The following is a 15,951-nucleotide window of genomic DNA, read 5'->3' on the forward strand; positions in this document are numbered from 1 at the left end:
GACGACGACGACGATTGCGATAACGTTGTATAGAGAGCTAGAAACGCGCGACACGGAGACGGCTCCGAGGGAACGATGGAGAAGCCGACCGTGGATCGATTGTCGGACGCCTTTCGCGTGCAAAATGATATCGCGTAATATCGACGTAATACGAAACAATTCGAACAATGGACTGTATCGCGGTCGTAGGAACTCGTCGCGATTTCACGATCGCCGATTCAGCCGCATCGTCGATCTAACTGCAAGAATTTCATCGATACGAGCGAAAGCGTTGCCGCTAACGGCAAACGTTTCCGCGGAAACAACGCCGCTGGGAACCTTAAATATAACGTTGGTCCGACTTGAAACGACTAAAGTGTCCTATACCTATATTACAAATATACCTATAAAATAGCCGTTACCAGCTAGATTATAAGCGCGAATAAAGAAAAAGACAAAGGTACTTTGCAGCTGCTTCGCATCCTTTCAATCGTTTTTCTATGGTTAAAAGAATGTCTATGTAATCTTATGGCGCAGATTCTCTCGATCCTTTCGATCGAGACTAGATACGACGTTTAATACGAGAATAACGATAGGCGCGAGGCTAACTTTCCGAATGACAGCTACTAGATCGATGGGATTTTTCTCAGATTTCTGAAATGGGACTACGTAGAACCGCGTAATCTCAGATTTGACCGACAACGAGTCTGCCACACCGTATTATCGTATGACTGCGGGTCACTGTTCGAGAAAAATTCATTTCGAGAGGGCTAAAATTGGTTCGAACAAAATCGAAAACAGAACGAAACGATTTGAAGATCATGTGACAGAGATTGAAACAGTCGTGGGTGTAACACGAATGTATCGGCACGATATATGGTCGATATAGGTCGTTCGATCCTAGAATCCAAGAATCCTAAAACGGGATGCGATGCGCGTATCAAAGTCCACGATCCCGCGGTATATCGTGGCCGTTGGCAGCATAAGAATCGATGCACAGAGACAGACTGTGATAGCTTTTGATTTGTGGGCGTAAAACGATCGGATAATCAGTCCGTGGCGAATTCACCACCTGGTTTCCGAGGGGCCGAGGCAAGGAGTAAATCGCGACGTAACCGCCGAGGACGTCCTTTTAATCGGCGATATCATTTTCCACCGACGATTCGTAATGCCGGGGCGTTGAAGCGAGCAGATTGAAATTAGAGAGCGGCCGACGCGTTCTGTTTTTTCTTAGCCCCTCTTCCTCTTATCCCTTCTTCCGTCCTCTTAACGAACATTACGAAGACAACGACAAGATAATCTTACCCTTTTTACCTGGCGCGTCGTCGCCGAATTCGCGATTCCGTCTTTTCTACGCAACACGATAAATTTCGATTTAGAGAACGCCAACGCTGTTTTCTCACGTGACGAAACGAAACGTGTTCGTTACGCGATCCTGTTAACACGACCATTAACTCGATAACCATCACCGGTTCGGTATCGAGGCTGAAAAAGTGTTAAACTGAAATGGAAAAAAGAAAAAGAAAAAAGAAGAGGGAGAGAAGAAAGAGGAAGGAAAAGATGAGAGGAATTTCCGGAAAACGGACAACGTATCAGGTTTCGTTTGGTATTATTGCGCAACCCTGATGACTACACCGATGATAGAAGCGTTCTAACTATATCGGTAAGATTACAACCTGCCACATAATCGTTAGTACCACACGATAGTTTATAGATAGATGTTTTATTTTTTATTTTTTAAATAACTAGCCATTTCCGTGTATCTTCTAATTAAACGCGGCATGGTTACGTACTTACCGTTCACCGTACATGGAAAGAGTAATTTAGGTGCTGCTTGATCGGAGTTACCAAAGTCACACATCGATGAGAAATTCGACAGAAACGTTTCGCTTAACAGAGTTTCACAGAAACTGCAAACAAATCGATAACATAGAATTTATCCATCGCGAATAATTCAAAGTAAACGACTCGTTGTGCTGGTATTCGTCGATAGGTGTTGGCTCGTTTTCTCCTTTTATTTCTAGCACGAAACGTGGCGATTAATAAAATCTGATGGTAAATTACGCCGTCTGCTAATACGTCTACGTTATACGTATATCTCGATCGGATTGAAACGAGCTGGCCGAAAAAAAAAGCGATTTTTTAGCGAGCATTTTTTTCACTCTTTTCGCATGTATACAAGCGATACTCCTGCGATAAACCTGCGTTATACTTGTATTATATATCCGCGTTAACGTAATTTATCGTTTCCGATTCCCCATGCATGTACGAATTTTTCATGAACGTGTTTCCTAATGCGGTCACGTAATTATTTAATTATCATTATTGTATAATTGTTGCATCCTCGTTAAACCATGACCCTCGTAACGTTTATTACGAGCAACAAGTTAGCAAACACTCGGATCTTGTTAATAACATGATGCAATAGAGCCGACTTTTTTTCATTTACACATTCTATTCAACGGATTACGCATAAATTAAATTGGCTTCGTTAGGATCTTGATTACGGTTGACGAAGCTTGCGCGTGTGCTACACTGAATCTGAATTCGACATCGAACGATCCTGCGATACGCACGTGCGAGACACAGTCACTCGCATTTGATTAAAAATTTGTTGAAATTCCATTTGACGACTCGAGCTGTTGCGACGCGTTACACGAATTAGTTTACTGGATGACGCGTAAACAAATTTTTCAGAAAATTGTAATTTAACGAAAGAGAATCGCGAAAAGTCACCTTTTACAACTCTTTTAACGCTTTTATCTGTTCAGCCCGTGTAATGAAAATCGAAACGATACGTTTCGTAAATTCGTAGATCGGTTGTACCATGCGCGCTGAACGATGCTGAGACAGACTCAAGACAGACTTATCGCATACAATTATAAGCCGAAAGTGATGAAAAATTACGATTCTCATCAGGTTTTAACGAAATTAACACGATAATATTTCCAACGCGTATACGATGTAATCGACGTAAATTTTCAAAATCCATTCTTTAAGGTTTCCTTCATAAATACATAAAGGTACATTAAAAAACAGTTGTAGAAGCCAACTTTCGCCATTTCTCTTTCTTTTCGGAATTACAACCAGTTGCAATTTTTTTTACACCTAGTCTAACCAACTAATTAATAGGTCTCCCAACCTGTCGCAGAAACCTATTTTAGAGCGTGTCCGAATGTTAACGATGCTATTCCAAATTAATTCAGATTGATTTTAATATATCGAAGCTCGGATAATTCTTATTATTTTATCTCAACGTCTTACTATGGGACATACCGCAACCACTGATCACGATGAATCGTTAAACTCGTAAAACGCAAGTTGCGTGGCATCGCGTTGTTTCTTTTCCTCTTTATACCGATAGATAGTCCGTAATGAACAAAAACGATTAAACGTGTCAAATTACTCGGCACTTTTAAAATGTTTTGCTCGTGGCAGGTAAACGCTTCGCATTTAGATATTAATTACCTTCTATTATCCATCGGACGAGGATAGTGTCGAGCAATATGCAATTCGAAATGCATAACACATGCACAGTACATGCACGCAACGTTGAACCAGTCGTACGGTAAGCGTACGTAATTTTTACGGAAATTTTATGGAATCGAAGGTAAATTCAAATTTGTCGCCGCACGTACGATACGGATAGCGTGGGGGGAGTAGATGGACTAACGATAGCAGGCAGCTCGGAAAAATACAGCGAGGAAACGGTAAATCAACTGAGAAAAGACTAGGCAAGAATGGGAAAGACGAACAAGAGCAAAGATAGGATTAGGTAGTAAGAAAGTAGCGATAGTTAGGGAGTAGCATGGGTTAAGCGAGTAAGCGATTAATCGACTAAGGAGTAGATGACTGGATAGCAAGGTAGGTATTATAATTGTAAAGTAAATCTCTTAAATCAAATAAAATAGCAATTATCGGCCACGATAACGTACGATACAGATTCCAACTATTCGAGATTCCGTGTATCTCCTCGGCGTATGCTCTACTATACCGTTCTACTATAGGTATAGAACCCTAGGAATTACATAACGAGAGACGATCGAGCGTCGCGTGAAACGCGGGTAATCGACACGGGGGAGAGAGAAAAAAAAAAAACAGAAAAAGGGAAACGAAGACTCGCAGGCATAATTAAAGATGGATTCGCGCGAGGAAACGACTCGAAGCGTAGATATCGCGTATGCACGTGCCAAGTCGTTGGCGACCGGTCTTCCTTCCGTCGCGTCGCGTCGCATCGCATCGCATCGCATCGCACCGCATCGCATCGCATCGCGTCGCATCGCATCGCATCGCATCGCATCGCATCGCATCGCATCGCATCGCATCGCACCGTAGAAGAGAACGCCGAGATATTATGCAAGATATCGGGATTCAACCTTGGCAATGACCACTAACTATGACGATTGAGTTGGCACCGGCCTGTGTCTGTCCGTATCATTAGCTTGCCGCTAGGATAATCGCAGAGTCGGTGGTTCGTGACGACTGATTCACCACCGGCAGCGTCTTTTTACTTACTAGCAGTTTACTCGCGGAAAAAACAAACACCTGCGGCTGGCGACCGGAAATAAAATTTCCCACTTTACCGACGCGATGCTGATTTCATTAATTTGCATGACTAGTTGTTTAAAAAGCAGGTACAAGTACGATCGAGGGGACCTCGGTACCTATAACAAGAACGTTACCGATAAACGGACCATCTCTGTGATAAAAACAATCCTTTGCTCCTGTTTATACATGCTGTTTAAGTAGGCTTTAGTGTTTAAGTAGGTAGTAGAATTAGATTTTTCTTATATTCGCTGTGCGGTGCCAATATAAAGATGTTTGTTCGCGTACGTTCCTAAGAATACAAGTTCCTATGAATACAAGTTTGGTTTTAATTTGGATGAAAATAGAGAATAGAAATAAGAAAAAGCCTGATATATAGATATATAGATATATAGATATACATAGGTGCGTACGCTTACTCGAATTCACTTTGAAAACTAGCTACGTAAACAGCGATGTAATTTTTCGAATAAACGATAAACTGAAAAATTCACGTGTTAATCGATGCTCGATTTCTTAGAGTCCAACTATGAAATGAAAGAAACGAAAGAAAGGAATCACCTATCGAAAGAGTAGCAAGAGAAATGTGCTTGCTTGCTTGCTGTAATTTCTAATCGTAAGTAATGTAAAATTTCTATCGTGCGTTAGCGAGAGCGGATTAAAGTGTCTTAAAGAACGCTTCGTATCCTCGTAACCTATCGATGCGACAGAATCTGGAATTATTGTATTTGGAATTACTCGCTTGTTTCAAATTCACGTGTTAATCGCTAAACACCTGACATTCTCCGAATGGAGTTTTAATCTATCGTATGACGATAATCGTTCGTTGTCTAAGCCCCGTCTTACCGTTTCATTCCAAGCAAGTAGAGCGCCAAGCTGTCCGAGTGTACAAATCTCGCGACATTTTGTCAAATGCAATTTTTCATTAAACCTAATTCTTCCACCGAGTTTAATCTCGTTTAATCTGATAAGCGAATAAACTTCAATAAGTTTATTTAAAAAAAGATGGGATTTTTGATTTCGAATTTCGCCACTGTTCGCCACACTACTACGCATGTGTGCACATGCATATACATTCGTAGTTGGACAATGAGAAAAGTTGTGGCGACATCTATCCTTTTCGCGCGGAAAGCAAACAAAAGCAATGGGTTGCCGATAGCAGATATACGTAATAAGATCGGAGACGAATATACCAGAAACGGGGTTCTGTGCCTCGTTCGTGATAAGATGGAGCTCGCATAATAAATCAAACGAATCGCATAACTGTTATTGCGCGACACAGAGATTTAGTGTCAACGACAGAGTAGTGATGGTTCGTGACGTCTACGTTTGTTCGATACCGAATAGATAATCGATACAAACAAATAAATAGATAAATGTCAGGAATGACACAAAAATGAGAAAGACAGTGTTAAATAAGCGAGAAGAGAGAGAAATTCTGTATATCGTACACTATTTATATTATCGCTGTTAAATTACAAAATCCTATACGCTCTACACAACTTAAACGTGCTTAAAACAACCACTTGACTAAATCGATTACAAGTTGATCGTCTTTCGTTATTTTTATTGAATTTTAGGATTTTGTAAGATCGATTTTCCTTCTAGTTTATAATAATTTTACGTTACTTATGATGTATTATGCATCGAGTTCTCTATTATCTATAGCTTGCTTTAATTCTATTATTTCTTTCGCACTACCTTCTTTAAAGCTCCAATATCTATAGTCTTCGTAGTCCCGTATTTGATCACGTATTCTACCTTTCAATTTGTACAATTCTCTCTTGTTTGAAATTACCTTGGCTTTGTGAAGAAATTTTTCATATTCCATTTGTATGTTTGGGGACATGTATCTCGAAATAAATCTTGTAATCGGATGCTGTAGAAAAAGCATTGGTTTTACGCTTACAATTTTGCCTGTAATACGTATTTAGAAATATTTTTCAACGCTGTCTTACCCTGTAGTATTCCCATTGCTTTGGAATATATCCTTCTGGTATTGGTTCTAAGGTGGCTGGCCCTATAAATACGTTGCAATAAAAGATGAGCAAACCAGCAGGTATAACGCCCATAAAGACGTAAAAATGCAGCCAATCTTTAGTTTTGTGCCATTGCCATCGACTTGCAGTTACTTCCATAACACGATGATCCGACATGCGTCTTACCATTCCTAAAAGTTATTAAATTTTCAGTTTTTGAACATTCGTCAACAAAGTTGACTATTTGAAACAAGTTGATTATTTTTCCAGCAGTCATCGTTGGTCACGTTTAATTCTCGTAAGAACAACTCCGTAAACAGGCACAGTGTTCGCGTTCGTGGGAAAATTTGTTGCGTAACAAAACACTACTACTCCTTCGATATACACTGTTCTATCTACAGAACGAAACATAATTATCTTCATCACCTTGGTTTTGCAACGCATAATTGTTGTTTTTCCGTAGTAACTTTCCCAATAACTCGTTCGTATGAAATAATTTTCGATTAGTCGCAAGCAAAAGCCTACTCACGACAGCCATTTTGGTTTGTAACTATAAAACGGAACGCACTACTTGTCTTGTTAGCGCAAGAACCACCGTTGGCTACTTTACCGACGGTAATCTAATCTGCTTAAGCCGCGAAACTTGAAATTGCGTACGTCAAATACGATTAAATATTTGAAACTTTAATAGGTATATATAAATTTTGTAGGTATATTTGAATGTTATAGTAATTATATAAGGATCGTATGTAGTTTTGATGGTAAATTTATTTTTTTATGCCAAATTGCCGTATATTTATGATAAAATCCGTACCGTACCTTAACCTCGTCTAAGATAATTAAATACGAACGCATGGTGTAGAGTTAGAAAGTAATTTATTAAGAGAAAGCGTGATCTTTCATGTAAAAAATATGTTACATATATATATATATATATATATATATATATATATATAGTATTATATATATATATATATATATATATATATATATATATATATATATATATATATATATATATATATATATATATATATATATATATATATATATATATATATATATATATATATATATATATATATATATATATATATATATATATATATATATATATATATATATATATATATATATATATATATATATATATATATATATATATATATATATATATATATATATATATATATATATATATATATATATATATATATATATATATATATATATATATATATATATATATATATATATATATATATATATATATATATATATATATATATATATATATATATATATATATATATATATATATATATATATATATATATATATATATATATATATATATATATATATATATATATATATATATATATATATATATATATATATATATATATATATATATATATATAGTATTATATATAAAATAAATATAATATAATATTGAATGTAATATATATATATATATATATATATATAGTATAGTATAATATTTATTCATATATATATATATAGTATTTATATGTACATAAATTGCGGTTTGAACGAGAGAAAGAAAGAGAAACGGATAAATTGGCGCGAAGCTTTCGCGACTCCATGCCATGCCATGCTATGCCATGCCATCTAATACAAAGGTACATTTAGCGGCAATGAAGTTAGGTTAAGTGAATAGTTGAACTCGAGAAACGATTCTAAATTACAAACGCTCGTTGCAAATTCTCGTGATCGTGTTTGAAAACAAAAAACAACTAACGATAGAAACTATACCAACGATAATTAATTCGTAGAAACGGAAAAACTAAATTTCATTACCAACTTAATATATGATCTATGATCACGTATAAATTGTCTTCTCTGGCCGAAAATATTTCTGATCCAGTAATGTCATCGGCCAGTTGTTACTACTGCTGGCAATATTGGATTTTGCATTACAGATAATCTTATCACTACGTTATTAGTAGTATTAACTAGCGTTAACAAATATTTTCGCAAAACAAAACAATGTTGGTCTGACACCTAACGACCGTCAAACATTTATCCAGCATGTTGTTGGTGGTCTGGAAACATCTCGACGACTATATATCAATCTCAACCGCTATGTGCAGTGCTTGATCCTCATTGAAGTAAATGGTATTGATTCGAACGAAATTAATGCTGGCGTCAAGTTACTGAAAATGTTCGCATTCGACACGTTGAGCAACGCATGACGCACAGACGATGCAGCATTTGCCGATGCTATCGAATCGACTAGTAGTTGCAGAGAAACGTCAAGAATATGCAATAACGATTAATTGCTTTAAACGTCTAGCATTTTAGCGTAAAGATACATAGCACAAGTATATGTATAGTATATGTATATAGGAGTGAGTCGACCGTTGACAAGTAACTGATATAACACGGAGCTTGGATCGGCACATACGATAAAATATCGAATCTCTTAATAATAATAATAATTATTATTATCTGTGTCGTCTAGCGAAATATCATTTAATAACTATTCGATCAAAGATATTACGTTTCACAATTGACATGTTTGCGACACATTCTTTACTCGCGTTTTTACCTATTCTACGGTTCTATCATCTACACGGAAAAAAGCATCTGCACTTGAAGCAATCTACGTGTTTTCTTCCGTTGATTAAAAGTGCAAAAATATGTTATTCAATTATGACGATGGCGTAATAAAGAAAAAGAAATGTCACGTGGCAATAAATCAACAAAACGGCCAAGATAAGATCCATGGTGTCATTTACTATTTTATATGATCAAGTGGAACGAACGTACACCGACCGATTCCAGCGAGAAGGCGAGAAGGCGAGAAGGCGAGACGACGACCCTGAGGAAATGGGTTAAAGACCGCGAACCTTTCCCCTTCCCCATGTGTCTTTCGAATTGTTTCGTTTCGAGACATTCGGTCGTTCCGCGTGCATCCCTTCTACACCCGACTCCCCAAAGATAGACCAATGCAATACTTGCGTATACGGTGCATTGGGTACACCGGCTGCATCATACAATAGACGCGACGAATCTCTCTCGTCGTTCACGTGATTCACACGCTTCCTTACTCGCGGCTGTTTTCGCAATACACGCTGCCGTACACGTGAACTCGTATATACTGCTATGTTCGACATCTCGTGAATCTCGTCGCTGTTTCGTTCCTCGAAATAACGATCCTGCCAAAATAAAACCAAAGAAACGTAACTAAAAAACAAAGAAAACCTATCCGGTTTCAGCCGGATAATCGCTTGAAATTCGACGTAGAACTGTGTTTCGCAAAATACAACCTACGATCTACCGAGCGATTTCTCGAGCTTGAAACGCTCGACGAACGGTTTGCATTTGCACCATTCGAATCGATTCATGTCACGAGCTTGGGAATTGCCCATCGACTGAACGTTTCGAACGAGAATGGGTCATTGTCCACCAGTACTTTATATCATCGTTTGTTGCTTTGGTTTAGCATCGTGCAGTATCGGGTATCAGCCGGAGCTCTGTGCATTCTATTTTCCATGTGTGTTAGCAACCCTTAAATTGCTCGCTTTGTCGCCAGTAATATAAATATATATGTATGTATGTATGTACCATAGCAGCGCAGAAGACAGACATCGTAGCGCCGGCAACGGGAAGGGACGATCGACCGCGAGGCAAGCGTTCGCAGTTTGCCAGCCTTCAGTCGCGTATTGGCCACCGCGCACTGTACGTCGGGAGCCGTTCGTATCCGAACGAAGCTTCTGCTCTATTCTATTGGCAGGGAGGAAGAAAACGTGCGTGCGCGAGATAGATAGATAGATAGATAGATAGATAGAAAGAGGGAGGGAGAGAGAGAGAGAGAGAGATAGGGGGGAACATTGGCAAAAGAAAGGCAAAGAAAGAAGTGCGAAAGAAGTAGGCTTAAGGATCGAATTTAAAATAGAAGAAGAAAAGTCGCTACTCTAGGAGGTGAGTACCAATTTGTTTGCTACGCACAACGTACATTTACGATTAGATTTGTCGAGTGTTTTATCGACGCTTATACGCAAGGAACGGAGAAGATAGGACATTTCTTTTGAATTAAAAACAATTTAGAAATGGATCGATGCGACAAATACACGAAGGTATATACGGTCCTGTGTGCCGTTGACTTTTCGACGATCGATCCTTCCGTCGTCGTCTCGTTATTTCTCGCATAGAATCGGTGAAAGGGGCAGGTTTCGGGTTTTTAGTCTCGAGTACGGATGCGAGAAATCGACCGCGAGCTGAAACTCTGCTACGAGTTGTCCGTTGAAAGTCAGACACGGCAAATGGTGTTTCAAACGAAGCTTTCCAAGACGAAGAAGAACCGCTTTCGAGAACAGTCTTTGCCGGAGGTTCGATGGAACTCGCGTACTCTGTACGTTATGTGAACATTTCGCACTCGTGCGAACACACGATCGATCGTTCAAAAATAGACACTCTGTGTGACAGTGACCTACGCCTACTTCGATATCTCGATGAGGGTAATATACGGCGCTTTAAATAATCGAATTTAATCTAACCTCGAACCTATACATTGTATCGTATGCATCGTATATACTGGATATTCGCGATTCTTATTCGAAGATCGTGTGAAAATTATTGGAAAAATATTTAGCATGATTTGTTGTCAAATCGATCGAATGCTTGGTTCGGCCAAATCGTTCAGAATGTATAGTACAGGGTAGTATAGGGTAGTACAGGTACTGAAGAGTATAGAGTATAGAGTATAGAGCAGAGAGTATAGAGTATAAAACGATGGTTTCCTCGGGCTATCCTCTGTTTCGTTTCCACTACCTTCTCTGGCCGACGTTATAATACGATTAAATACGTTGCGATAGTTGCAAAGTACAACAAAGTATCTTTATGGTTAGCGCGAGTGATTTATTCGTGTAAATGACGTAATATTTGCTACGCCGCACCTGTACGTAAACGAAGCGCGTGCCGCTTTGCTTTGTGCGAATCCAATTTTACTCTCTGACCTCTGACCTGGTCGCTCATGTACAATGATTTACACGTAGACGATTGTCGTTTTGACGTTCGAATGAAAAACAAACGGTAGGAATAATACGTAGAAATAATACGTAGGAATGGCGTACTTGAAATCCAGAAATATGTTCACGATGTTCAGGCAAACATTATAAAAAACTGTACAGATTAAACATGACGCAAAGATTAAAATAATTATTTTGCAACGTTTTGTCACGTTTTCGAGTAGTGTCGAGTAGATAAATTGCCACACAAGTGCGAGACGCGTGGATTATCTTGCACCGTTTAATCGTTGTTGTATCGGCGATTAAACGAGATAACGATGGCCATTATAAAATTAATCTATTTTAACGTTTTATTTAATGTAGGATCGGCGACTAATCTGCGATAATTAGTTTGAGTATGCGAAACATGGCCTACAGATTAAAAATGATGTAATAAAGGATCGAACGAAACGATATAATATCGAGCTGCGAGATAATATCGAGCAAGCGTAAAATACACTGTAATTAAATATATGGAGCGGCGGAATAAGTCGCCTGACAAATAACTCCTAATAAGTATCTGGTCCTTAATTGCGTATCACGTGACGGACCCGAGCACGCGAATCTCTTATGCAATCGGGCGTAAAGACATTATCTCGATGGTGAATCAGAATCGAACGATTCGAGAAATCGCGTGGTACTCGTTAACCGGCAATCTCGATGCGATTCTTGGTTGCGGGAGAAGTGGCATTAACGACAGGGAGAAAAGAAACGGACGATTTCCAAAGATCGAGAAAACGCGGTCGATTCTCGAGTTGCACAGCACAGCTGCGTGTCGCGATTTAATCGGCGCTCGTTCCTCGAATCGAACCCGTTATCGTTCGAGGGTTAGGTTGGTCGATCGTCGAACACCGATTTTAGCGAGATAACTTTTTCACCAGTTAATAAACAGCTGCTGTATTTTGGAACGCGGAATATTGCTTGCTCGCTTGATTCGGTCGACGACTTCGATCGGCTTAGCGGCGTAGAGTGGTAGCTAGGTGTGTGTAGCGTTATCGAAGCGGTGTACTGGAGGAAAATTCGCGAAGGAAAAGTCGCGCGTTCTCTTCGAGAGGCATACACGTGGCTGTATACGTGGTAGGCTGTACGAAAAAAGGTAAAAAATCTGCCTCGCATCATAGAAAGTCAGTGCGCTGCCACGCACAGCGATTTCAACAACGAAATTACCGTGTCACTAGCCACGATGGTATTCCGTGGTCTCGGGCCTCCTTCGAGACGGACGTTCTCGCGACAACCGACGACAATGTGCGCTTTCGCGCCGATAATTACGCAAACTAACGAACTGCGTTCGATCGTGTGGCGATTGTTTCGTGCAACGGAGAAGAGAAATTGGGCAAATCCTATCGATAAAATATAAATATAATTGATAATTATACGATTGATAAAATTCGATGTTTTTTTTCTAGAGTGTACGTAAAATGGTGGTGACCGAGTACGAAATCCACGTTCTCAGTTGACAGACAACAGGGGGAGGCTGTTTCCAGGAGAGGTGAGATCGACTAGCACGTTGATCAAAGAAAAAGGCAGCAGGCGCAGCTAAATACAAGACACGTGTAGCAGCAGCAGCAGCAGCAGCAGTGGTGGGAAAAAGAGGCATAAGAAACAGCAGCTATGGATCCTTATTCGCTGAGGTTAGTCTTGCTTAAGAAAATGTGTTTACACACGCTCGATAACGATCTATGGATGGAGATACATAAATCGAATGCAACGGTCAAGCAGTGAGAAATCAAAGTATATAATAACAGCAAGTGCACAGCCTTTGTAGTAAATAATCTTGTCGGAGCAAAAAATAATATGTTCGTCTAATTCGTCGACCTGGCACGATCTGTGGCGCGTCAGGTACGAGTAGCTGTCAAATTTGCCAACAGGTTTCATCGACAGCGCTGATTCGTAGAGCTTTTTCTTTCGCTTTTCCCCTTTCTCGTGATCGTGTCTATGCCTTTCCATCTGCGTTAGGGAGAACGGTTGTTTCCGCAGCGTCTTTCCACAGCGAACGCCTTCTGTGTTCCTCGACGGTATCGGTTCTCTAGTGGGTATAAACCATTTTGTATCGCGCGCTTGTCAGACGATCTTCTCCGATCGACGATTCTTTCTGATTTATCGAATATCATCTGCTAGTTAATTCGATATGGCTAAATTCGATATAGCGGGTTCAGCGCTGTTAACGTTCGACGCGCCTCGCTATGCTACTAGTTTTAATATTTTCCTCTTTATCGATCTGTGGATCGTCGGAGCCAGCCCCTGTATCGTTTCCCACGCTAGCCAAATACGCGATCGTTCGACGAAAGAGGTGCTGAAAATCACGCGTTCCGTTGACTTTGTCGACCGATCGGTTTCTATTTCATAACAGCGAGCAAGGGTAATCGTCGATCGAAAATTCAGAGGATGGCGACATCCTATAGCGAATACGTTATTGTGATTGCTTGGCTGTCCTCGAGCGAGAGAACCTAATCGAATCTGTTTTCGTTATTCGCGCACGTATAACGGCGATACGACGTACGACGGGAATTTTGGAAAGCGTCCTTCGGGATTTCGATCGTTCTTTCGATCATCGACCGTGTATTTGATTAACGACGGTAGCCGTTGTATGCGATCCACTTGGCAATGAAGTGGATGTTATATAAAATTTTGACGGGATGTAGGATGGATGTTTCAGGAGGCCAGGTACGAACGAAAGCACACGAAACTCGTTCGGGGGAATAACAGGAAGACGACTCGTTCTCCGGTCCGGAGAACCAGTTCTGCCAGCCGATAAATCGCCGATACTCTTGTTTTGAACGCGTCAGCAAGACAGATACGTTTAAATCGCAATATCGTTCGTCGTTGTCCTTTCTTCCACGACGTTATCAACGTGGAGTCGCGTTAAACAGAGAAAAAAGAAGGAAAGAAAAAGAAAAGAAAAAGAAAAGAATGTGTCAACGCAAATAACAAAAGACGAAACGCGAGATATTTTCCGCAAAGAAAAGTGAATTCTCGATGAGGATGGTGACCGTATCGAACGTATTAGAAGTGCGCAAAATGGGAAAATTAAATGAAATTATAGACACGAGCAAGCTACATTCGTGTTTACGAATCGTCATCCCGATTTCGGAAAGCAACCTCTGATCTAACCATGCGCTGGGATCTGGCATCTGGCACCTGGCACCTGGCACCTGGCACCTGGCACCTGGCATCTGGGATTTGGGATTCGAGATCCGGGATTGTGTACGGTTTCTGTTAATATAGTTGAGATATCTCGGGGCATGTGTTACATAAACGGACGCAACTGATAGTGGGAACTTGTAAACAAACGAACGAAAAACGAAAAACGAAAAACGAAAAACGCAAGACCGCGAAACGCTGACAATAAGCGACGTGTCGCTGTAATAGTTGGCACTAAGAGAGTTAAACCGTGCGAAGCTGCATTCTTCTGTCACTGCTGCGATTTAGAAAATACGCGCATACGCGCCAGGTATTCTACTTGCACAATCCACCGGTGGATAGGTAAATTACTGTTACCGCGATAATACGCGCATACGTACTAGGCTGAAAGGAAATAAGGCACGAGGATCGAGCGTTTTCCGATCGCGAATCTTAAGCGTCGTGATATCGAGTCAGCGAAATTTTTCCACCGTGCCCTCCAAACGTTTCTTCCGTCCATCTTATCTATCAAACTGAAACGGCCGACTTACGATCGATCGCGTCACGTAACAAACAAAGAGTCACGACGTCGATAATGAACGGAGTCGATCTAACAATAACTAGGTACGATACGTTCTGTCTGACGTAACCCTTTATATTTGTTCTTCTTACTTTGCTTGGCAAGGCTCGCATTTAAAATATCACGACGCGAAAGAAAGAGGAAAGAAGCGCGAAAGGGAGAACTGGCTATCGCTATCTAGAAGGAAACTAGAGTCGAAATAACGCCAAGTGACGTCATTTGATACTCTTGGTCGTGATAAAAAGCTTAGCACCGAGTTGTCCAGTGATGACAACTGCGCGTTATTGTTTCTTTTTCTATTTCGAGTATAGTCAGCCTGGCATATAAATGTTTCGAATAAATTTGTCCCGCTACTTTCGATTCTCTCGAAATTTCCATTTGCACGGCTAAGCCGAGTTAGTCGGGCTACGGCCCCGCTAATCTCAAAATTCGCCATGTCGTCGTTACCTTACGTTTCGATACGCTATGGCTAAGGCTAAAGATGTCACCGCTAAAAGATATATATTCGCGCGGATAGTAAATGCCTGGCCTTTCTACGGCATTGCTATTCTTAGAAAAGTTGTCCAACATCTGTCGGGCACGTATATCCCGTGCGTTTTATTACATAGCCGAGTTTTAGATACCGATTTATCGATATATGATTGGGAGGCTAAGAAATTGCGACTTTCCAGCTAGCACCGATAATCTTACAAAGTCATAAGGCGGCTGTCTG

The 15,951-nt window shown here is 40.0% G+C and overlaps 2 protein-coding genes and 2 long non-coding RNA genes across 7 annotated transcripts in view; 1 reads left to right on the top strand and 3 right to left on the bottom strand.

Moving 5' to 3' along the window:
• Positions 1 to 6,074: 6,074 nt before the first annotated feature.
• On the bottom strand, positions 6,075 to 7,151 carry LOC100745167 (NADH dehydrogenase [ubiquinone] 1 beta subcomplex subunit 5, mitochondrial). Its single transcript, XM_003488493.4, has 3 exons — positions 6,930 to 7,151; positions 6,483 to 6,694; positions 6,075 to 6,403 (listed from the first exon to the last, which is right to left on the bottom strand). Exons 1-3 carry the CDS (start codon positions 7,039 to 7,041, stop codon positions 6,164 to 6,166), a joined length of 564 nt encoding a protein of 187 aa, XP_003488541.1. The 5' UTR covers positions 7,042 to 7,151; the 3' UTR covers positions 6,075 to 6,163.
• A 3,012-nt stretch (positions 7,152 to 10,163) lies between these two features.
• Positions 10,164 to 15,951, top strand: part of LOC100745290 (facilitated trehalose transporter Tret1-2 homolog) — a 17,144-nt gene continuing 11,356 nt past the window's right edge. For 3 of the 4 annotated variants that reach the window (XR_004461488.1, XR_004461487.1, XM_033320114.1), the window contains exon 1: positions 13,151 to 13,170. Coding sequence is in view for 2 of the 4 variants with exons in the window: in XM_033320114.1 (XP_033176005.1) it covers positions 13,151 to 13,170 (20 nt within the window). In the remaining 2 variants the exon portion in view is untranslated. Of the gene's footprint in view, positions 10,455 to 12,945; positions 13,171 to 15,951 lie in introns of those variants that run through there. The other variant, XM_003488494.4, reaches the window with a different exon arrangement.
• LOC117151498 lies at positions 10,574 to 13,033 on the bottom strand. Its single transcript, XR_004461489.1, has 2 exons — positions 12,916 to 13,033; positions 10,574 to 12,879 (listed from the first exon to the last, which is right to left on the bottom strand). It is a non-coding gene; the product is annotated as an uncharacterized LOC117151498 (long non-coding RNA).
• On the bottom strand, positions 14,474 to 14,851 carry LOC117151499. The gene is made up of 2 exons (XR_004461490.1): positions 14,699 to 14,851; positions 14,474 to 14,663 (listed from the first exon to the last, which is right to left on the bottom strand). It is a non-coding gene; the product is annotated as an uncharacterized LOC117151499 (long non-coding RNA).

This window comes from Bombus impatiens, unplaced genomic scaffold (genome assembly GCF_000188095.3).
Source record: "Bombus impatiens unplaced genomic scaffold, BIMP_2.2 scf_0237, whole genome shotgun sequence".
Classification (NCBI taxonomy): domain Eukaryota; kingdom Metazoa; phylum Arthropoda; class Insecta; order Hymenoptera; family Apidae; genus Bombus; species Bombus impatiens.